This window comes from Herpailurus yagouaroundi, unplaced genomic scaffold (genome assembly GCF_014898765.1).
Source record: "Herpailurus yagouaroundi ecotype Mexico unplaced genomic scaffold, PumYag 185, whole genome shotgun sequence".
NCBI lineage: Eukaryota > Metazoa > Chordata > Mammalia > Carnivora > Felidae > Herpailurus > Herpailurus yagouaroundi.
Window position 1 is genome coordinate 12297475 of NW_024412416.1, and position 24234 is coordinate 12321708.

The 24234-nt window shown below is 49.5% G+C and overlaps 1 protein-coding gene and 1 long non-coding RNA gene across 6 annotated transcripts in view; both read left to right on the forward strand.

Annotated features, from left to right (window-relative positions):
- The first annotated feature begins 402 nt into the window (after positions 1-402).
- The window catches only part of LOC121042451 (uncharacterized), a 91167-nt gene continuing 67335 nt past the window's right edge, over positions 403-24234 (forward strand). For 2 of the 5 annotated variants that reach the window (XR_005796209.1, XR_005796212.1), the window contains exon 1: positions 403-925. Coding sequence is in view for 2 of the 5 variants with exons in the window: in XM_040493754.1 (XP_040349688.1) it covers positions 23817-23915 (99 nt within the window). In the remaining 3 variants the exon portion in view is untranslated. Of the gene's footprint in view, positions 926-3183; positions 4048-22121; positions 23916-24234 lie in introns of those variants that run through there. The other 3 variants (XR_005796213.1, XM_040493755.1, XM_040493754.1) reach the window with 3 other exon arrangements.
- Positions 10776-19599, forward strand: LOC121042453 (uncharacterized). Its single transcript, XR_005796214.1, has 3 exons — positions 10776-10923; positions 17838-17843; positions 19588-19599. It is a non-coding gene; the product is annotated as an uncharacterized LOC121042453 (long non-coding RNA).

Consider the following 24234-nt stretch of genomic DNA (forward strand, 5'->3'; position numbering starts at 1 on the left):
CGTTTCCTCTGCTGTTGCACACGTGGTCTGAGCAAAGGATACGACTGCAGGGGCCAGGCTGGGTAAGTTCGGTAGAAATTATAATGATGATTGACGCAGCGTCTTGGGATTCATCTCTATTACTATTGTTCTTTTAAATTTTTGAAATGTTTATTTATTTATTTTTGAGAAAGAGAGAGAGAGAGCACACAAGCAGGGGAGGGGCAGAGAAAGAAAGGGAGCCACAGAATCCGAAGCAGGTTCCAGGCTCCGAGCTGTCAGCACAGAGCCGGACGCGGGGCTCGAACCCACAAACCGTGAGATCGTGACCTGAGCCGAAGTCGGAGGCTTAACCGACTGAGTCACCCAGGCGCCCTTCATCTTTATTTACTGTGGAGTAAAGAGTGTGGCTGAGTAGAAGGAGGTGAATATCGCCACCCTCATGTATTTCTTTAGCCGTGTGGGTTTAGAAATTCTACTTGTAAAGCCCTGCTGTGTCACATTCGGTCAGAAAGTCCTGAAGAGCAGGAACCAGGCCTGGCCGGCTGGCAGGAAAGCCAGGTTCCCATGGGTTTTTCTAACACGGGTGATAAACAATGCTGGCAGGCACCTGGGCCTCCTGGTGAAACACGCTCATTGTGCAAGCGCATGTGGGTGGTAGTGTGCACTGAGAGGAGCAGCTGTGGGGTGCACGCATGGTTATGCCAGGTCTGAGTCATCGCTTGAAACCATCTGAGCCTGCCCCGGGGGACAAAAGGCACAGACCGTGGCCCATGCTCCTTTAAGTCACAGCCTCCAGCTGAGGTCCCACAAATTTGAAAGAAGGGAGGGCCCAGCTGGTGCCTGGCCCGGAAGCCACTTGCCTGTCTGAGCATCAGGAGACATCTCACTCTCCCGGGAACACACGGGGCCAACGCTTTGCGTGGAATCTAACTGTATTTTTAAGGTGACGTTTTGTAAGCTTGCGTCCAGACTTTAAAGAATCATCTTTGGAGCTCTGATTGGCCCCCTACTTTCCATGCGTTGTGTCCGCCCTGCTTTAGAGGCTTGGCTTCAGGAGCAATGACTCTGCATCTGATGGCTGGAGAAAGCCCAAAGCAGCCATCCAGTGAGTCCGTTGGTCTCTAGACAGGCCTGGCCTCAGTGTCCCAGCCAAATGTGCAGAGAGGTCCGGCTGGGCAGTGATTCCTGACATCTCGGGACCTATCAGAACAATACTGAGGCTGAAGGCTACTGAGGGCTGGAGGTGCCAGGCACCGGGGTAAACATTTACGTGAATGACAGATGTCTGACCGCTGGCTTGGTTCAGATCCTCACTCTCCTGTTTACCACTCTCCTGTTACCATTACCTGGGTGATGGTGGACGTGTCCTGCCTCTGTGCAGTGTGTGTGTGTGTGTGTGTGTGTGTGTGTGTGTGTGTACGTGTGCGTGTATACGTAGATGCGCGCGTATGTGTGTAATTGGAGTAACTACCTCATAGAGTTGTCATGAGACCCCATGCCTTAAACACGGAATGTTCTAGAACCTCATTCCAGCAACAATGTGAGGTAGTGCCAGTGCTGTGACTCTCACATGGTGGGTGATGGTGACACATGGGGAGCACGTGCCCTGCCCTAAGTCGGGCATCTCGTAAGAGTTTGAATCAAGATTAGAATCTAAGCAGCAGGGCACTGTGTCAACACTAACCCCCGATCCTCTCTCCAGCTTAACTGAATTGAACTGATTTAACCTTGGTCACTCTTTCCATGGCGACTGATGTTTAAATTCAGCGTTTCTTATGATAATTTAAGACCTTCGCCACTTACCTTGCCCTTAATGGGTTAAAAAAAGAAGTCTGTTTAGGGTTCCTTGTCCCATATTTTGTTCTCTTGGAGAGTTTAATAAGGTTTGACCTCAGCATTTCCTACCTCTGATACAGAGGGTTTGGATTTTCTGCACTAGGGTTGGAAACAGACTTCTCCACTCACGGCCACCTTACACGCCACAGAGGAGACAAATCTGTTTGCCTGGTGCCTGTGATGCCCATTCCCATGCAGACACACCGGGGAGGGATAAGGCAGACTTGATCTGACTCGCCCTGATTTTCATCTGGTTCAACCTGATTTGCTCAGGCTTGGGGAAGAGGGCTAGCTAGTCCTTGTGAATTTTACTGTGGTTTTGGTCTTCCCTCCAGGGCCTTTCCTTCCTACCACAAAGCTCTTGGTTATGTTAGTATACACCTGAGTTCTCTGCGTCAGACCCCCAACTCACCGCAGTGCTGGGCGGATGGTGAGCACAGAGGCAGGCATCTCGCCACGTAGCCGCAAGGCCTGGGACACACGAGTCCCAGCAGCACATTGCTGAGCGCCTCGTAGTCCGTGGGAGTATGTTAGGATCTCCAAGGGTTACTCTAAAGTTACTCTAGCTGGGCGGAAAAAACCAGATGGCCATTTTCCCCCGCCATGCACATGATCTTGCCAATGCCTCCAGTTGAAACTTACTTACAGATTCTTCCTTCTGCAGCTGGAAAACTGATACTTGTTTTTGGCTGCATTTACTGAGATGCTAGCCACCCCAGAATTAATTAAATCTGCTTGTTCAGCATAGCCCAGTCCCGTCAGCAGTCGGTGATGAGATCGACTTTGGGGAAGTCTAAGACAATGATGGGTGAGCAAGGAGAAGGGAGAGAGCGCAGAGTGCTGACCCCCGAATCTGAGACCCGAGTTCAAGCTCACGCCAGTCATGATGCGTATTTTTGGTCGAGTCCGTTCATCGTCTTGGGCCTTGGCTGAACATGGTGATTTCTAGCAAGGTCCTTTCCAGCTGTAAAAGGCCACGATTGTCGGATTTGGGAAGAACCACACTTTCTGGATTATTCTGGAAGCATGGGCCGTGGCTTCTGAGCCAGAACTGTGTTATAATCTAGTTTAGTCTCTCTCTCCTTTTGTGGCTTCGGGCTCTTGTTGTTTCGTCTTTCACGTGGGGATGCTGCTGCTTGTTTTGCAGAATTGTCGGAGGACCAGTGCTCATGTACAAAGAGAATCTCGCCCAGACTCAGCGTATGGCAGGCACCCAGTGCATTGAGGGCTCCCGTGCTAACCAGGTGTCCGCCTGGCGACTCATTTGTATTTACGAATGCCCAGCAGCAGCGCGAAGGCAGAGTGGCCATTGGTGATAGAGACAAAGGCAACGTTAGAAAGAAAAAGAAAAGATTGTTCTCGGTGCCTTCCCATGGGGCTCCTTAATCAGCGTTGGCCACTTTCTCCCACGTGTGCTGTTGTTGGGTAATTAGTGTCCCAGGCGAAGCCAAGCCCGGGGCACACTGAGTGCCTTTGTTTTAGTCCTGTAAATTTCAACACAGGTTGGATGGAACAAAACCCCAATTCATTTGAGAGATTCTCCAAATCTGGTTCCCCGCGCTGAGCCAAGGGAGAAAATGCCTGACGGCCTCAGGAGTGGATGGTGGGTTGGGCAGCTCAGGCAGTAGAAAGATCTCGAGGAGGCTGAGAGATGCAGAAGAGGTGCCTTTTGATGATAATTGGCAGACGGTGGCCAGTGTCGGGGTCCTGGTGATGCGGTCTGTCCGGGGAAAATGCCCAGGATCCCTGTTCGAGAAGAGACCCGAGGGCAATGCTTTTTTTTTTGTTTCGTTTTGCTCCCCTTGAGGAAGGGTAGCCTGATATCTTTCAAGCCAAATGCTCTGAGAGTCACTGACTTAAACTTGACAAACACTGATCTCACAGAGATCACGGAAACTACAGAGCTGAGTCGCACATCCTGATGCAGGTGCAGAAATTTGCAAGGTGAAGGAGTTAGGCTGCAAAACGGGAGTTCCAGTAACGACGGCAGTGGGAGAGAAATTCAGAAGTGTGGCACCTACAAGGTGCCACATATGTAATAGGATGGCATTCTCCATCTGCATGAGTGGAACGACCCAGGGTGACCGGATCATAGGGCGCAAGCAGAGGTGTGAGGGGGGAAGAACTCGCCCTCAGTGAATGTGCGTGGCTGGACATCAAGTTGGGAGTCCCTGCTTGAGATGAAGCTGGACCACTGGGGTCCCCAAATGCCTGATGCCCAACAAGCTGGTGAGTAGGTCCATTAGAGGTGTATTTGCAAGGGGGTCAGGGGGCCTCCTAGGAGACAATTTGCCTTAAAGGAAGTGGGGGGTCAGCAATGACAAATGTGATTAGAAGAAGAACCTTGGTTATTTTTTTTTTAATTTTTTTTTCAACGTTTATTTATTTTTGGGACAGAGAGAGACAGAGCATGAACGGGTGAGGGGCAGAGAGAGAGGGAGACACAGAATCGGAAACAGGCTCCAGGCTCTGAGCCATCAGCCCAGAGCCCGACGCGGGGCTCGAACTCACGGAACGAGAGATCGTGACCTGGCTGAAGTCGGACGCTTAACCGACTGCGCCACCCAGGCGCCCCAAGAACCTTGGTTATTGAATGCAGGAGGTGGCGATTCTGAGCACAGGGTGGGGTTTGTTCCTCAGATTGCCCCCTGCCAAGACCTGCAAGGAATAATATCTGTGTTCTGTGGACATTCTAGGGCCTGGGGCAAGGGGATGTGACAAATAAAATATGAAAGTCGTCTCTTTTAACAAATCCTGGTGCTCCCCTATGGGCCAAGCAGTACTGCTTTGCTGTCTTCCCAATAGACAGAAGAACATTCTCCCCGCGTTGCAACTGTCCACAGAGCACGGACTCTGGAGGCAGGTGGATACACCTGACAGGCACAGAATGACTTGGCAGAACTGGTGGCTGTGGCAGGCAGACCCCTGGAGCTACAGGTGTCACTGGCAACTCACTGCATGTGTCTGTAAACTCATGGGAATTGCTTCCTGGAGACTCCCAGAATTATTTGGGGACACATTTGCCGAGAACTGATTCTGTATTCACATGTGGGGTAAAAAAAAAAAAAAGGCAGCAAAAGACAGATTATACTTGATTTGGATGCTTTAGGAATCTGTCTTCTGCAGCGTGGTAGGCACTGTTGGTCGTTCCCGTAGTATCTACTTCCTCGCTTTTAACAAAATCCTGATTTTGTTCGGGTAGCCTCCCTTCATGCATGGGAGGTAATCCTATTCCTAGGGATTACAGGTGAGTCTGGTTGGTTTAAGAGTCATTCCACTTCTGTCCCCAGTGATTGGCTAGCGTTGGTCATATTTGGTCTAATAAAATACGGAGACAGGCTAGCTATGTGCGTTTGAAACATTCATTTATCTGCATTCTCCCAGGACGGAGCAGCCCAGTCATTTTTCCTCCGGAAATGGTTGTGTGCTAATAGGAGGGCCAGACTAGCTGCCACGTGCTTTCTGTCCAGCTAGGATGGAAGAGAGATAGGCCAGAGAATGGTTGGAAATGTATGCGGAACCTCGGACTTAGGCCAACTCTAAAGATTGCTAATCTTTTGGAACCTCCAGGTATATGTGTCAGTAAATTTCTTTATTGTTTACAGAAGTTTGCCTTGAGTTTTCTATTATTCTAATCTGAAACTGTTTCCTGATAAATATGGTTTGGTCACTGTCTTTATGTTTCCAGGACAGGTGTCCTGGACCAAAAGGACAGGGTGTTCTAGTCAAGGATATATACATTCGAACTGAGAAGATCCCTCCCTGTCACTCTCATGTGGGACGTATTATTTCTCCCCTCAGAGCTTGCCATGGGATTGTTTGGGATTATCAGCCGTCTCTGGCCATCCCCAAGCTTCCCATTGAGAGATGAGGTTTATGTTCCCTCTTTTTGAATCCGAGTTGACCTTAATGACGTGGTTTACCCAACACAATACAGGGTAAGTGATGCTGTACCCTTCCTGAGGTTGGGTCAGAAGAGGCTATGCATCCACCCCCGCCCCGGCCCCGGTTCTTGGGGTGCTTGCTCTGGGAGAAGCAGCTGCCATACGTGAAGTCTAGTTACCTGAGGTGGCCATGCTGGAGAAGCCACGTAGAGGTGTTTTGTTTGAAAGCCCCGGCTGGGCTCCCAGTGGACAGCCTGAGTCAGTTGCCAGCCACGTGAGCGAGCCATCTCGCATGTCCAGCCCAGAGAAGCTGGACTGAAGTCCTAAGATTGCATCCCCAGCACACGTCTGGCTACAATAGCATGAGAGAACTCCAATGAGAGCTGCCTGGCTGAGCTTTTCCTAAATTCCACGAAACCGTGAGCAACATAAAATGATTGTTTTAAGCTATTAAGTTCCCGGATAATTTGTTACGGCAGAGTAACCATAATAAAGCTGCTCGTTGTTGTGTTTTGCTTTGGATTTGTGCTATTAGCTTCCCAATAATTATGTGGAAAGGATTTCTTCTTTTCTCTTTCTCAGATGTAGAAATCCAGAGCAATAGTCTCAGAATTTCGTCTTATCTCAGGCTGTTTTGCTTGCAAGTCAGAGTGAAACTTGCAAAGTAGCTTAAGTGAGAAAGGGGAATGTGTTGGAACAACCGAGAGTCTCAGGAGTCCCAAAGGCGGGTGGGCAGCTTCTCTCATCCTCGTGGAGTGTCCTCTGACATTGTGCCAGCATTGGCCTGTGCGGGATATGGCAGAAGCGATGGCATGTTGTTCCAATATGAGGTTATAAAATACTGCAGCCTTTGTTTTAGGCTCTCTCTCTCTTTTTCTCTTGGATCACCCACTCTGGGGGAAAGCCATGTCACCAGCAGCCCCCTGGAGGGGCCTGTGTGAGGAACTGAGGCCTCCCACCAACAGCCACTTTGGAAGTGAATCCTCCAGCCCCAGTCAAGCCTTCAGATAACCACTGCCCAGCCCAGCATCCTGACAGACACCTCGTGAGAGATCCTAAACCAAAACCACTCAGCTAAGCCTTTCTGAATTCCTGACCCCTCAGAAAGCTGTGAGAGGTACAAAATGTTTTGAGTGTAACTGCTATATTTTGGGGGATATTTTGTTGCGCAGCAACATTAGGTGCGGTAGATACAAAGTCTTGCAACCCTTTCTGTCTGGTGAGAAACAGCATATGGAAATCCCGGAAGGATACTCATCCGGTAACTTTTAGTCAGCTTTCAGTACATTAAAATTTGTTTTAATGTGTATTTTTAAAAAATTTTTTTAACGTTTTTTTTTTTTTATATTTATTTTTGAGACAGGGAGAGACAGAGCATGAAGACGGGAGGGTCAGAGAGAGGGAGACACAGAATCTGAAACAGGCTCCAGGCTCTGAGCTGTCAGCACAGAGCCCGACGCGGGGCTCGAACTCACGGACCGTGAGATCATGACCTGAGCCGAAGTTGGCCACTTAACTGACTGAGCCACCCAGGAGACCCTTTAATGTGTATTTTTTATTTTTATTTTTTTTGAGAGAGAGAGAGAGAGAGCGAGTGCATAAGTGGGGAAGAGGCAGAGAGGCAAGGAGACACAGAATCCGAGCTGTCAACACAGAGCCTGACATGGGGCGCAAACTCAGGAACCGTGAGATCGTGACCTGAGCCGAAGTTGGCCACTTAACCTACAGCCACCCAGGAGCCCCAGCTCCCAGTACACTGAAATGGTGGAGAAAAAGAAATGTTACTTTTTTCACCTTGTTCTAGGTAGTGTTCCCCAACCCAATCCTGTCGCCCCTCTCCCCCCGACAGGTGCCGGATACAGAATTCTGTTCACAGTCTCCACATGGGATATATATATATTGTTACACATTTTCGTATTTGTCTGTGTGTGTGTTTTTGTTTTACAGGGAAAGAAAAACATCTATTGATTTTTTTTTATGTGTCAAGCAGTATGGTAGATACTTTGTGTACTTTAATGGAGAGAAAAAGCAAGTCAACCCCAAACCTGCCGATAGTTCTTCTGTCTTCCAAGGGCAAGGTGGTGATAACAATTCACATCAGTGGGACACCGATCATACATTTAGAGATTGCTGTGGAAAGGAGAAACTGTGTCTGAAGCTCTCATAGTTATCCTGGGGTTTTAGGGGTGAGGGACATAGCAAGGGACCTTTAGTTTAGGAAAAACATGGAGTCTATGACCTTGGAACTAGAAGCATCAGGGTGATAAACTAGATTGTCCTGTATAATATGGAAACGAAGATGGAGCTTCTGGGGGTAGCTTGAGGAGGAAGGACCCCAGGAAACAGAGAAGGAAGGAGATGTGAGAGGACTCCCAGGAAAGGAGGGGTGCCTATGGGAATCGCAAGAAGGGATGGGTAGGTTACATATGTACCTATGTAAGTACACCACGTGTGGGTGCCTGGCGTGTCTGTGCTCCAGTCAGAGGTTATTTGCGGACACCCACGTTTGCATTGTATGTAATTTTCATGTGCTAGGAACTATTATTCGTAAACCTTTTTTTGTTTCCAAAAAATGTTACACTTGAAAAGGGTAAAAACCATTCTTCACTTGTGGGCCGTATGAAACCAGGAGGCGGGTTGGATCTGGCCCACGGACGGTCGTATGCAGGTCCCTACACTACACCACTCAGTTATTTATCAGTTCGTAAGTGAACCAACAGATCAACAGAGCTTTAAAGAGGAAAGAGGAGTGGTCGGCATTCACTAGATAAAGAGGGGCCATCATCGTCTTTTTTCCTAGGACGTGTTTACTGAGATCCACAAAAGGCTCTTCCCCGACAGATTAGTGCATTGGAATCCCTGCACCTTTTAACCTACAGGTCAGCATCTGTTCCTTTGGATGATTCACACTTTCTCTCTTGACCTCACTTGCTGTGTGTGTGTGTGTGTGTGTGTGTGTGTGTGTGCATGTCTATCTGTATGCATATGTGTGTGTGTGTATGTGTTTAATGAGAAGGCGTGACCAGGTACCTTCAAAGTCCCTCCTGGCTCTGAAACTCTAGGATTTCAACAAAATGTGTCTGATTTTTAAGGTGAATTTTTTTTGCCCGTTCTCTTGCCCCCCTCTTGTTCTCTTCTCTTTGATTCTGTGATCATCCTCCCTTTCCAACCTTTGACCTTCTTCCTTTCTGATACTCTATGTCAAGACTGCTGGGATGATCATATCCAAAGCATCCCAGGGAAAACCAGCTGGACTATCCAGGATAATAAAACAAGCCGGCAAGAGGTGAAGGGGTGTGTAATTGCGTTCTTTGTGTCAACTCTCAAAGCCGCATGCTTCGACCATCTCACGATGGCAGGGATTTTTCTGTTTTTCTGAAAGGCTGATGTAATACCGTCATGTTTTTCTTTTTCTTTTTTTTTTTTTTTCTTCAGGGAAAAAATAAGACGAATTCATTTTCATTGGGATTAACGAATCTTTCTTCTTTTATGTTGGCAACACGAGGTCTTAGCAGATCTCTGATCTGGTGCTGAATAAAAAATACAGCATTACAATAGAGCACCGAGGCTGGGGGCTTGAACCCAATTTGGATTACTGTGCACAGCAGCAGGCGTTCTGTAACTAATCGGGGGGGTGGGGATCTTTGGAGCTGGTCTGAGGGACAGTCCCCAGGACCAAGCCCCACACGCCCGGCCTATTGTTTCACCCTAATCTGGGGCCAGTCATGGGGAGGCTGAACTTACAATCAGATGCTCAGAGCGCTGGCCTGGCTTCAAGCTGTCAGCCAGGTGGGTAAGAGGCACGGCTGTGCAAAAGCAGGATTGGCGTTGAACCAGGAGATTTAAGAAGGGTGGGGCGTTGGTTAAAGCGTTTAGCCTCTCCAGTCTCCGTTTCTCTATGTACAAACCTGGGTCAATCAATCATTTTTACCCCAAGGCCTCACTAACCTGGAGGTACAGAAAGGATCATGGCGATACCGTGGGGTGGAAGAAAGGCTGGGGTTTCTAAGGAGGCTCCAAGGGCAGAGGAGAGAACCAGTAAAGAGAAAGAGGAGGCGAGGTTGGGGGGAGGGAGAGCAGTCATCATCTCTTGGAGAGCCGCTCTCTCTCACATGTTAGCAGCTCCCTGTGTCAGAATGATTCGAGGGAATAGTTTACGATGATTTGGGGTGCTCGTTTAGAAATATCCCCGTGATAGGTAATAGGGCATTAAGACCAGCTCATAGTTTCTACATTGCAGGGCCGTTGTAAGAATCAAGAGACAGTGGGTCTGCTACCTTGAAGCTGGTGATGGTGATACCTGCTCTTTCCTTAGCATCCTCTGACGGTGTTTCTACTTCCTTTATTTCCAGTTCCACTCTATTTCTTAAAATCGGAAGGAAATCCGAGCATTGCTTTGCTCACCTGCTCTGATATCATGATTCCTCCCAACAGAATATCAAACTCCTGTGACCCACAGCCAGGAGCCTCCTGACTTTGGCCCAGACTACGCTCTCGGCTCTGTTTCTCTGTCTCTCCTATATAAGCGCTCTGTCTGGCAAAACTAATTCTTACTGTGACCCTCGTATAATAATGCTGAATGTTTACGGAGGTTCCCCCAAAAATTAAAAATAGAACTACCCTACAACCCCCCAATTGTACTACTAGGTATCTATCCGTGGGATCCAGGTGTGCTGTTTTCAAGAGACACATGCACCCCAATGTTTATAGCAGCACTATCGACAATAGCCAAAGGGTGGAAAGAGCCCAAATGTCCGTCGACTGGTGAATGGATAAAGAAGATGTGGTGTATATATACAATGGAATATTCTTCGGCAATCGAAAAGAATGAAATCTTGCCGTGGGCAACAATGCGGATGGAACTAGAGTATATTACGCTAAAGTGAAGTAAGGCAGTCAAAGAAAGACAAATACCATATGATTTCAGTCATAGGTGGAATTGAAGAAGCAAAACAGATGAACGTAGGGGAGAGGAAGGAAGAATAATATACAAACAGAGAGGGAGGCAAACCATAAGAGACTCCTAAATACAGAGAACAAACTGAGGGTTGCTCGCAAGGTTTTGGATGGGGGGATGGGCTAAGTGGGTGATGGGCACGAAGGAAGGCGCTTGCTGGGATGGGCACTGGGTGTTGTATACAAGTGCTGAACCACTAAATTCAGTTCCTAAAACCATTATGATACTATGAGTTCACTAACTGGGATTTAAATTTTTAAAAAAGTCCATAAAAATAATACCAAATATCTTCTTTTTCATTTCTCTGCGTCTCTGTTCCCTCATCTATTTGTCACAGCTGTAATGATAATTCAATGAGATAGTTAAAATTATCTGAGCCATGGAACAGGCCCAGGCAGTGTCTGGCCACGGTGAATGCTCTGTATGTGTTAAAAGGGATCCCTCGTACCTCTGCACCTTTTTTTAAAAAATTTGTTTTAATGTTTATTTATTTTTGAGAGACAGAGAGAGAGAGAGAGAGAGAGAGAGAATGAATGGGGGAGGGGCAGAGAGAGAGGGAGACACGGAATCCGAAACAGGCTCCGGGCTCCGAGCTTCCAGCACAGAGCCCGACGCGGGGCTCGAACCCATGAACCGCGAGATCATGACCTGAGCCGAAGCTGGACGCTCAACCAACTGAGCCACCCAGGCGCCCCTCTGCCCCCCCCCCCCTTTTTTTTTTTATAAAGAAGCTCTATCCCTGAATTCTGTCTTTATTGGTCAATAGGTCTAAGTGTATTTTCTCTAAATGGAGCCAGGTAGATGTGGCTGTGCAGACCTATTTCATTTCATTCTGAAATCCTGGGAAATACAGTTCATTTCATGACAGTTTATTTTGTGTCTTTTTAAAAAGAGCTTATTTACTTATTTCTCTATTTAGAGAGACTGGGCATGAGTAGGGGAGGGGCAGAGAGAGTGAGAGCGAGAGCAAGAGTGCGTGCATGCGTGAGAGAGACAGAGAGAGAGAGAGAGAGAGAGAGAGAGAGAGAGAGAGAATCCCAACCAGGCTCCTCACTATCATCACAGAGTCTGGCCTGGGGCTCGATCCCATGAACCGTGAGATCATGACCAGAGCCGGGATCAGGAGTCTGATGTTTAATCGACTGAGCCACCCAGGTTCTCTAGTTTTGTGTCTTCTCCAATGCTCAGCACACTGTAGGAATGCCCGAACCGGCTAGAAGTTAGATGTGAATGTTCAAATGGCCTCCTGGAGGGGATGATGGCTCCTGCTCACGCTTCAAGACTGAACATGGTTTAGTGCTTCTTCCCCAACAATTCTGTCTCCAATTGTCCTCCTTGCTTACACAGCTCCTAGTTAGAACAAGTGAGAATTTCATGGCTGCCTACCTGTTTCATGGTATTTTCTCCTTCCCAGCTGTACTTCCAGCCCCCAGAAGGTCAAATATCTTCTGTGTCTGGAGTGGTCCTGGCATTTACCGTTTGCTTTAATCCAGGATAGGCTTCGTGCTTGATGGCAGCTATCTGGCAGCCTCCACGCATAGTGAGGCATATAGGAGAAATGACCGCTAAGTTTACAGGTGACATTTTCATGACTACGGAATTAATCCTTTGGATGAAGGGGTCTGGATAAATTTCTGATGTCGTTGTCTGGGTTCTAGTTGTGGATTCAAAGGATGCTTTCATTGTTCTTTTAGGAGAAATTAATCCTGTGTGCAATGAAAACAAACAGAAGAATTTTAAAATTAAATATTTTGTGGGGTGTCTGGGGGGCTCAGTGAGTTAAGCATCTAGTTTCGGCCCAGGTCATGATCTCACAGTTCGTGAGTTCAAGCCCTGCATCAGGCTACCTGCTGTCGGCACAGGACCTGCTTCAGATCCTCTCTCCCCACTCTCTCTCTGCCCCTTCCCTGATCCCATGCTTTCTCTGTGTCTCTGAAAAACGATAAATAAAAAAATTAAAAAAAAAATTTTAATGTTTATTTATTTTTGAAAGAGAGAGAGAAAGCGTGAGCGAGCATGGGACGGGCAGAGAGAGAGGGAGACACAGACTCTGAAGCAAGCTCCAGGCTCTGGAGCAGTCAGCACAGACCCCGACACGAGGCTCGAACCCACGAACTGCGAGATCATGACCTGAGCCGAAGTCGGAGGCTTAACTGACTAAGCCACCCAGGCGCCCCAAAATGAAAAAAAATTTAAATTAAGTATTTTGTTTATGTGGTTACTGTAAATCAGGCCCTGGATACCTGTGTTTATAATTTTAATTTGTATTTCTTGCAGAAATATTGGAACAACGTTAAAATGGAAATTAAGGTCAAAAACATACAATGCCACTACTCTAAACAAATTGACAGCCTACAGTTTTCCGTGGCTCATTCTGGTTCCCTTTAATAGGCATGCATGTGATTTTTGCATAGTGAGAGCCATAACAGAGCCCGAAATGGTAATTCTCATAAAAAGTAAAGCCATCATTTATGAGTACTGAATATTTGCCAGGCCAAAAGGGTTCATGGGTACTTTTGAATCTTGAGTCCTCCCACCAATCCTATGAGATAGGTATCTTATTATCCCATCTTAAAGATGAGAACACTAAGGGTTAGGGAGGGTGATGCGCTCCAAGCCCACATGTCCGGAGCGGTGGGGATCGTATGTGATCTTTTCTTCGCTCTATTGAACCGGCCTGCAGCCTGGGAGGCAGCATCGACACGATTATGGTCCAAGCCGACACCAACCCTCTGCCCCACGCTGGCAGCTCCTGGACTCACTTCCCCAGTGTCGAGGGGGAGGCTGGGGACTGCTGTCCCCACACAGTGGCGGAGGAAAAGCCGCCCTTGGAAGTCAGATCATCGCCTGAAAAGGTTTACGACATTTGTTCCAAATGTGTGGAAGATACGTGTCAGTTTGACTCACCTGACTCCTCGAAAGAGGTGGAGAATTCCAGCCTCGAGGAAGCCAGAAGGGAGCCCGGCGCCGTGAGCCCATCCTTGCCTTGGTCATCCAAACACAAAAGGTCCTTGTGCCGTGTCTTGGGTTTCAGGCTGTGTCGTCGAGTTTTGGGAAATGAAGGTACATGGATGGAGGCCGAGGGAGTGTCTCGGAGACGCCCCGGTGTCCAGGAGCAGTGCAGCCTCTCAGGCACACGCGGGGGGCCAGTGGCTTTGCCTGGTGGCCCTTGAGGACTTCAGTGCTCGGCACGTGTCAGACCCTCTGTAAATGTCTGGGCGGATGGATGGACAGACGCAGTTGCTTATATCAAACTGGCGCACTCCCTCTTGCTCGATCAAGGCTAAAATACAGGTCAACAGTGGAAGGCTGAGTGGGTGTGTACCTGAGCTTGTGAGTGCGTGTGAGTGTGTGTGTGCGAGTACGAGAGGCTGTGAGTGTGTGTAGCTCTGGAGAGAATGAAGAGGTGGGCAAAGCCCTCAACAGCGCTACGTGGTAGATATTGCGATTTGCATTTTACTAGGTGTGGGAGTAAGCTTCGGAGAGACGAAGTACCCTGCCCCAGGTCATTCCAGTGAGTGGCGGCACTGAGCCTTGACCCACCCTCACTAAAGCTGGTGGCCTCCTGGTCATACTGTGCCGAGCTGCTCTGGGAGACGTACTGGGGCCAGTGTTGCAGGGTGAAGGAGTTGGGAGTCCCGGGGAGGAGGGGGGCGGGAGGAAGCTCGTAGGGGTGTCTCGGGGGCAAGGGCTCAGGGAGGGCTCAAAGCTAAAGCTTTCGGCCCACGTGTGAGCGCTCCTGGGAGAATCAGAACGTTGACAGGAAGGCGTCCAGAGAGACAGATGCCTCCCTGCAGTGTAGATGGGAGGATTTGGGTGGCTGGAAATTTCCTTTAATGCTTCAGCCTTTGTGCCTGGCGTCAGCCGGGCTGCGGGCCCCACGAGCACCTGTACAACAAAGGTCCTGGTGACTGCCCTTCTCTAGCTTGCCTTGAATAAGGCCCAGAAGGGGCTTTCCCAGAAGGGAAGGTCCCCGACCCGGAGCAAGTAAGTGGAAAAAGGCACCGTTTGTAAAGCGCAAAGCAAACCCTTCACCCTTTTACGGCTAAAATCCCAGTATCCATGACAACTGGCCAGAGCGAAGAAAATGGCTGTCTCCTCCCCATTTCATTGTTTACCTTGCAAGTTCCTCCAGCAACTGAGGATCCGGGGCGGCCAGATTCGTGGAGGCATTCTTGTTTCTCAACACCCCCGCCCCCCCGCCTTTATTGCAGGCCTCGTCAGTGCCAACTTTGCTTTGTCCTTCTCTGGAGAAGACTGTGAGAACCAGGGTGGGCAAAGTGTCAGGCTCTTGGTGCTGTTGAAAATCCTTTGAGATGGGAGAAGTCGCTAGAACAAAGGGGTCGGGGAACAAAAAAGCCCCCAAACAGCTTGGCCCCTGCCTCTTGGGGTCTTTATCATTTGAAACCCTGGGATTTGAGAGTGTCTGACTTGGCCTTTCCCAGGGATGGTTTGGCAGGGATACAGAGGGAGTGGTGGCTAGGAAACTGGTCGGACAGCAGTCTCGACAGAGAGAACTTCTCAGGCCGACAAAGCCTTATTGCTTTGGAAGGTGGTCTTTCTCTGCTTCCTTCTTTCCCTCTCTTTCTCTCTCTCCCTCCCCCCTTCCTTCCCTCTCTTGCATATGCTTCTAGTTAATGATCTGCCACTTGAAGAAACTCTACACAATGGGGTAAAGCTTCAAAATCTTGGAGCAACCAGTGCCTTCCGAGAATTTGCTCTCAGAAAATAACGGGGTGTTTGCACAAAGAATCCTCGGTGATTCCCTGCAATGTTGCTACATTCGTGAAACAGTGGAAGAAGTCCACATGGCCAGAAATAAGACCGGTCAAATGCATTATGGCTTATTTTTACTTTAGCAAAGGGATTGATGTTTGCTTATTCATTCTACAGTTGGATATTAGCTCTGTGCTGGTTGCTGGAGATCCATGGGGGTCAAAAAAGATATGGTCCCTGACCTAATGATGTTAAAAGATACAGTCAGACGATGCGGAAAGAAACGCAAATCACAAATCACGACGAGTGCCATGTGGAAAATGATGGGATATGAAAAGAGGGTGTATCAATGACACTGAACCTCAGCCAGAGATGGGGAAGGATTTCTTTAAAAGCCAACGGTCTTTGAACTGTGAGTTGAAGGATGAGCCAGAGAAACATGGTGGATGGATAGAGTGACTGCCATGCCTATTGTGAGCCCCAGTTCTGGGAAGAGCATGGCTTGTCCAGAAAGCCAAGAGAGGGAGGCCAGAGAGGGCTGTGCAGGGCAGGAGAGGAAGGCAGAGCCGGGGTCTAGAGGCTTTGCCTTCTGGATTATGACAGTAGTCTGCTTTCTATCCTAAGAACAATGGGCAGTTTCAGGGTGGCCAGGAGTGAGAAGGCAAGGGGCAGTCACGGCTGTGTGACAAAGTCAGATTTGCGAAAAAAAAAAAAAAAAAATCCCTGTGTGTACAGCATGGTGCAAAGTTTACTGGAGGCTCAGGAGGGGTGCAGAGGCCAATTATTTCCTGAGATGAGGGGCATTTGGACCCGTGGTGGTGGATTGGAGATACTTGGGAGGCAAAAGTGATGGGGCATGGTGATGGATTGGATATTGTCATGGGAGGGGCCAGTCTAAGAGGGAATGAAGGGTCGAGGACTATGCACGAGTTTCCGATGGCTGCTGTAACAAAATGCCACACACTGGGTGGCTTAAACAATAAAAATGTATCGTCTCACAGTTCTGGAGGCTAGACCTCCAAAATCAAGGCGTTGGCCCAGTTGGTTCCTTGTGAGATCTTTGAACGAGAACCTGTTCCAGGCGTCTCCTCTCGCTTCTGGTGCCTTGCTGCCGATCTTTGGCACTCCCTGCCTGTAGAAGCATCACCCGGACGCTGCCTTCATGTTTCCATGGCACTCTCCCTGTGTGTATGTGTCTCCGGGCCCAAATTGGCCCTTTTTAAAATGGCGGTCACTCTGGGGGCGCCTGGGTAGCTCCGCTGGTCAAGCGTCTGACTCTTGATTTCAGCTCAGGTCATGATCCCGGCAATATGGGATCGAGCCCCTCGTGGGGCTCTGTGCTGAGCACGGAGCTTGCTTAAGATTCTTTCTCTCTCTCCCTCTCTCTCTTTCCCTTTGACCCTCTCCCTCACTTGTGTGCTCTCTCTCTCTCTCTCTCTCTCTCTAAAATAAAAACAAATTTTTTTTAATACAACAAATGATGGTCCCATTGGATTAAGGACCCACCTAGTATGACCCACATCAGTATGCCCTCACCTGAACTAATTATATCTGTGACGACCCTGTTCCCAAATGAGGTCACCTCCTGCGATATCGTGGGCTATGTGCCAATATATCCTTTTTGAGGGGGACACAAGTCAACCCATAACAGACTACTTCTAAGCTTCTGATCATGCTCCTGGGTGGCCATATCGATGAGAGCAGTGCCAGTCGATGAGAGTAGAGCCCCTGGATGAAAACCACATTTCAGGGAGAAGGTGTTGAGTTCAGTCTTAGATCTTTTGAGTTAGGGGTCCCTTAACTCATTCATTTATCTTCAAGTGTTTTGAGTGGCAGGCAATGTGCTGAGTGCCGTGGACGCAGATATGAGAGCAAACCAAACTCCTGCCCTTGAGGAGAGCTCAGAACCTGGCGGGGATAAACGTAAAACACACCAGCAAGTATAAAGTTGCATGTGTAACATGTGTCACGAGGGAAAAGCAGTAGGACAGCCAACAACAGAGAGGTCTGGTCTAGTAAGAGAGGTTAAGAAAGGGTTTCTTGCGAAAGAGATACTTCAAGAGAAGCAACTAGGAAAAAGGAGGACAAGAATATTCTAGATGGGGAGAACAAGCGAGCCGGGGCAGAAAGAGGATGAAGAATAGAAATGGCAAGTGTGGCAGGGATGCAGAGAGAGAAAGCAGTGTTGGGCCAGGTGAGCACCCGCCAGGCTTTGCAGGGCCATGGACGCCAGTTTGAGGACCTTTATTTACTCAAAGAGCCTGGGGAGCCATTGAAGGCCAGGGAGCGGCATGATTTAGCTTAGGAAAAGGACCTTGCAGCCTGCAGTTTGGAGAATGGCTTGGTGGAGGGTGTAGTGGGTAAGGGAAGGTCAGTTAGGCTGAGGGGGTCCCTGGTGAGAGACAGGGAGGGGGTGGTGATAGACACTGACCTGAGTAGACACTTTCAGGAGATCTCTGGAGAGAAGTGTGAATGGGCTCTGTAATCAACTGGACGCGTGTGAGGGAGAGAGAGGCATCGAGGCTGACCCTTGGGTCTCTTGTGTCTACAAAGGCATGGCAGAGAACGCTCGATGAGCCCCAGGTTTGGGGCCAAGTCATGGGTTTGTTTTGGGAATGTGGGCTTTGAGGTGCGTTTGGGCTCTTTGGGTGAAGAGGCTGGAAGCCTGCTGGATCTTTCCACCTTGAGCTCAGGGGAGATCTTGGCCAGGTGGGGGAAAGTGGGACCCAGAGCAAGTTCGGGGTTGGCAAGGCGAGCTAGCAAAAGATTGGCTCCTCCGGAAACACGGGCACATGTGTGCGGCCGTGGGGAGGTTTGCAGGTTTGATAACAGGAGATTGGGGAGTTTCTTCTTTATGATCGTTTCTGTGTTTTTCTGAGAAGGAAGAGGTGAGGCTATGTGTTTCAAGCGAGAGGGGAGCAGGCAGGATGGGAGGCTGGTGGGGGGATTGGCAGAGAAGGTTTGGGAATAATGTAGGAGAGCAGTGATATGGGGAAAAGTCTGCAATATGTTTTAGGCAAAACAGAGACTAGAAAAGAGAGCGCATGCGTGACTTCAGTTCGGGGCAGGAAAAGTAAAACGGTAACACATATACACCCTTCCTGATTAGTTGGATGATGAGCCATCTAGAATTCTTCACTTTGTGCTTTTTCTGTACTTTGCAAACGTACTGAAATGAACGCGTGTTGCTTCTGCAGTCAGGAAAAGAACCATTTCTGAAAAGGTTATTCACTTCACGCGTGACATGCCGTGGGGAGGTGAGGCCTTAAATCTAGGGCCTGGGCCGTATGCGTGCACAGACACCCTCCAGTGCGATGCCCCAGAACCCTCTTTGGGCCACAGCGCGTGGGCTTGTTTCCGGCACAGGCTGCTTCTCCCAAAGAAGACACACGGTGAGCTTCGCACAGGTGCCCCAATGCGACACAGGGTGACCAGGGAGCCCAACCAGAGGGACTCTCTAACGTCGCTTCCCTGGGCTGTCCCGGCCAGGAGGCAGAGGTGGGGAGAAGGGAAGATCGACTCTTTAAAAAAAAATTTTTTTTTAGTTTAATTTTATGTATTTTTTATTAATTGTTTTTTTAAATTAAAAGATATCTTTTAAATTTATTTTTATTTTATTTTTTTTGAGAAAGACAGAGGAAGCATGAGCCGGGGAGGGGCAGAGAGAGAGAGGCGCAATCTCAAGCAGGCTCCGCGCTGTCAGCACAGAGCCCGACATGGGGCTCGAACTCACGAACCCTGAGATCACAACAGGAGCTGAAATCAAGAGTGGGACGCTTAACTGACTAAGCCACCCAGGCGCCCCGACGTCAACTCTTCTGAAGCTGGCAGGGGAAATCCTGACGGAAGAGGCCCTATCCTTTAAAGCAAAACATGTTCTGTCAATATAGCCCTTGGAGGAAAGTGTCCCGGCTGAGGTAAAGCTTAGGATCTGACTTAATCCCTATATTTAGCATAAAAAGGGTTACAGACACCCAGACCTGACTCTGACTGAGCCTGGGGCCACAGACAGACCTGCTCCTGCTACAGCTTTGTCACTTTGTAGCCTTGTGTCCTTGGCTACAGATTTCTGTAACCCCCATTTCCTAACATAGTCAGCTGGGGCTAACATGTGCACGGTTCCGTTTCCAGAACTCCTGCCTCCCGACTAGATACTTAGTTGAAATTCATGAAGAGTGAGGATGAATCTGATCATTCCATTCTCTTTCCAAGTTTAAAAACAGAAAAACAAAAAACGCTCAGGGTGCCTGGGTGGCTCCTTCGGTTGAGTGTCCGGCTTTGGCTCAGGTCATGACCTCAAGGTTCCCAAGTTCGAGCCCCGCAGCAGGCTCTGTGCTGACAGCTCGGAGCCTGGAGCCTGCATCAGTTTCTGTGTCTCCCTCTCTCTGCCCCTCCCCTACTCACGTTCTCTCTCTCTCTCTCTCTCTCTCTCTCTCAAAAATAAATAAAAATATTCAAAAAAATAAAAAAAAACGCTCATGTAAGAAAATCTTCTGGCTTTGGAAGCTTATAACTGACTGGGCTCACATTTTAGAGCGTTCCCCTTAACGGGACGCTTACCTAGTTTCAGAGTTCTTTCCCTTAAGTGATCTCCCAAGCCCTAACAAGTTTGTCCTAGGAAGAACTTTTCCGTCACTTACAAATCTCCCAGCCCCAGAAGAACCAATGCCTTCCCACCCTGCCCAGTGGCATCTCTGACCACAGCGTTCCTACCCAGGGTCCCCTAAACCCCATGCACACCAAGCCTGTCCTTTCTCCTTTTTCCCCAGCGGAGATACCAAGGAGGGCAGGAAAAGTGTTGATGTGGGGGAAGGGGACCACTTGTTAGGGAAGTCCTAAGAGAATTCGAGGGCCCAGTAGGAGAATGGACTAGTATTCCTCGAAATGTAACCCTTGTCTGTCACCCCAGCAAGATTGATGGCGTTGGATTCACTCGCTGCCCAACCCCCGAGTCTCACTAGTGGCCGACATCTTCGGGGAATAACAGAAAAGTTCCTTTCCCACAGAGTCACATGGGCCGAGAAACCCTTTGACAGTAAGGATGCTCTGAGCGACTCTAATTTCTTCCCGAACATAATAGATGGGGGGAAATACAATTACTTGCCTGCATTTAATTTCGTATCTAACGGAACTAGAGCCTTTGTAATTAAAATCACTTTAAATGGATCCAATAAATTATGAAAAGTTACGGCTGGTGAAGCAATTCTGTGATCATTGGTAACCAGAACTACTTAACCAGGAGCTGGGCTCCTCTGGGAGGACGCGAGACTGGAAAAAAAAAAAAATGTTACTTTGTGCGAGGCAGAAATTCCTTTGGCTCATGTGGCTAAGGAAACCCGGTGGAAGGAACGGGAACGGGGAACTCGGTGAGTGAGGCTCCCTGAGTCGCAACAAGAGGCGGAACTTGCTGAGGCGCCGGCCTCAGCACTTACATGGGGGTCGTTCACTTTTCCTCAGGGTAGCCTTACAAGGAAGCGCCATCACCCATTTTACAGATGAGGAAACTGAGCCACATGGAGTCAAGATTGGACGCAGGCAGCCTGGCTCCGTGCACCGCGGGACCATGCTCTTTGCCCTTCGGTAACTAGTAGCTGGAAGGCAGGCAGGTTGCAGGGCAGAAAGGTCAGGTCCGAATCATTACCCAGAGCTCACTCAAGCGAACTTGAGGTCTTGAATGGTCCCCTGCGAACAGACGGGCCCAGGCTGCTGGGCTAGAGACGGCGTTTCCTTGCACCTGCTCACAGCAAATTCTTGATAGACGTGAACTGAAATCAAGCCTAATTACATGAGCTGCTGGCCCTGTCTCCCCAGTTCACCAAAACTTATTCTTATTTCTTTGATCCCTCCTCAACTGGGGAAACCACGGAAAATGTGTTTTCCTTCAAAAAGATCGTCCACCTTGTTGGTGTGTCAGCAAAAACCCCAAGATGCTCGGCTCAGAGGCTGGAGCTGGGCACCATGGCTGGTCTTTAGAGCTCGCTGAAGGGGCGCTCTCCCCTCTACCACCCCTCCTGTCCCGGCCACCCCCCAGCTGTCCCCACTCCCCCTCCCCTGGGGTGAAGCATGAATATTTTCACAGTGAGGTGTAGGTCTATCTGTGGCACTGCCCACAAAATAACAGGATTCCAGGGAGCAAAGAGCCTGCCCAGAGTCTCCCCGGTGCTGGCCACAGGTATGCCAGCAGGAAGTCGGGGGCGGTGTGGGGGGGAGGGACGCTGGGCTTGCAAACATGCAGGATGGGGGGGGGGCGCTGCCAGCCAGGTAACTCGCTATCATCTGTTTTTGCAATGTCCCCCCTCCCTGTTCTGCCCCGGCCGTGGCTGTGGTTCAAGTGCAATCAGACGGGGCAGCCAGCACCTGGGATGAAGCCGCCTCTCCCTCTGCTTTGTGCAGTGTGCTGCGTTCCTGGTTCCTTTCACCGCCCTGATGCATTCTGTGGGTGCTCTGCCCATGAGTGCGGGGACTGGGTCCGCCTCTGTTCGCCTGGGTCCCAGGGAGAGAGGTGGGAGGGCGCCTCGGAGAGCTCACGACCTTCCCAGCAGAGGATTTCTTACTCTCGGGCTGAAATTGCTTGCCCTTTATGGTCACCGCTCTCAGAAATGCCTTCTTCAAAAAGACAGCTTGTCTGAGAGCCAGGCGTAGACTCTGAGCCCAGTAGGCACAGACTCTATACACGTGCTGGGGCTGCAGCCTAGGTGCCCAGGGCACCCCAGTCACAACAGTTCCGCCAGTTCTAACACGTGCAAGCTTGTAGCCTGGGGCCATCGGGCAGGTCGGCCGAAAGGAGGTGGACACCTTTTCCACGTTGGTCAGCCTCCCAGAGTCAAGCATCTGTGTACTCCTACCCTAGCTTAACCTCGGTCAGTGGCTGCCCATGGCTTGTAGGACAAAGGTCAGGCTACCACCTGTGGCCTCCAAGCCCCTCTGCGCCCTGGCCCTGCCAAGCCCTCTTCCCCGGGCTCACTTCTCTCCCTGCAGCCCCCACCCCGGCCCGTTCCGGCTGTCCTGAGCCATGTGCTGCTTTGCGACCGTCATCTAGGTGGTCCCAGGCTCCACACGTGAGCCTCCTCGGTGTGGATGCCCTTCCCTGGTTTTTACTTCTCACTCACATGCCCTCACCCTCAGGGCTGGCTCGGTTGTCCCTCCACCTGAGAGTCCGGCCCTCACCTCGCAGGCTGGATCTGCCCCCTCTGCTTCCGCTGTCGCTGGACTCATGGAGGATGAGAGTCCCCAGAAAGAAGCAAGAAGACGTCAGAACGGACCGGGGTTCAGATCCAAGGTTATGTCCTCTGGGGCAAGTTAGTAATTTCTCTGGAGCTTAGTTCCATCATGTGTAAAATGAGGATATTAAGAGTAGACTTAGGGGGTTGTTTGAGGAGTAGGCGAGCTGAAGTACATCGAGTGCTGTAATCGGTTGAACTGGGACCCTCCGAAGGTACGTCCGCTTGGAACCTCAGAATAAAGGACTTCGCAGATGTACTTGTGTAAAGGATCTCAAGATGAGATCGCCTGGGATTTTGGTTGGACCTTAAATCCCATGGCAGGTCGCTTGTAGGAGTCAGGCAGAGGGAGATCTGAGATACACCGAGGGAAGGTCAAGTGAAGCCAGAGGCAGAGACTTGAGTGATGTGGCCACAAGTTAAGGAACACCTGGGAGCACCAGAGGCCAGGAAAGGCAAGAGGAAGGATTCTTCCTAGAGCTTTCTGAGGGAGCAGGACCCTGCTGACATCCTGATTTTGGACTTGGGGCCTCCAGAACTGCCAGGGGGTGAAATTCTGTTGTTTCACGCCACGGGGTGTGTGGTCATCTGTTACAGGAGCCCCGGGAACAGACAACCTTTAGCATGCCTATGTGGCACATTGTAGTGGTCCGTCAGCGTGTCCTGCTTTTAGTACTGCTGTTTTGGGGACCAAGGGAGGGGAGGGGCCCAGTGTGAAGGGCATCATGAGACAGAATCAGTAGGTGTATTCGTTTGCCAAAGTTGGCTCCTTCCGAGGAAGAACTTTCTCGGGTCTTTCTCCTGGCTTCTGGTGGCGTATTAGCAGTTGTGGCTCTTCCCCCAGGCATCGCTGCGTCTGTCTCTGCCTCCATCTTTACGTGGTGTTGTCCCCGACGGTCATATTGGACACTGGTCATATTGGATGGGGGGCTCTCCTACCCCAGCATGACCGCATCCGAACCAATTACATCAGCAACAACCCTATTTCCAAATGAGGGCACATACTCAAGTACTCGGGTTAGGACTTCTACATAGGACTTTGGTAGGGAAGGCACACTTCCAGCCATCACAGCAGACGTAAACATTCTTTTGTGAACTGGATCATGTACAAGGACTCGAACTTCAGGAATTTTGGTTTCTCCATTTTAGAGATAAAGTGTTTTTTTTTGTTTTTGCCGTGAAATCAACACCCAAGTTTCCGAGCTTTGGGTGAATCATGTTATGCAAAGGAACTCTGGGGATGTTGACAAAACCAGAAAAACAGATGTCTCTGGTCGACTGGAGATCATTCTGAGCCCAGCGGAAGCTTGGGAAACTCAGGTGAACAATCCATAAAGAATTGGGTCTTGGTTGTCCTTTCACTTGCCGTCTGCTTTAACCCCCTTAATTCACCGCTGATGCTTTCGGCAGAGTTAATGCCCTGAGATTTCACAAGAGAACACTCACAGGATCATGGGGCAGCACAGAGACGGTTTAAAATAACCGTATACATGCTCCTGACAAATTGTACAGGACTTTAGTCCTCCCTCCCTTCCTCCCTTCCTTCCTTCCTTCCTTCCTTCCTTCCTTCCTTCCTCCTTCCTCCCTTCCTTCCTTCCTTCCTCCCTTCCTTCCTTCCTTCCTTCCTTCCTTCCTTCCT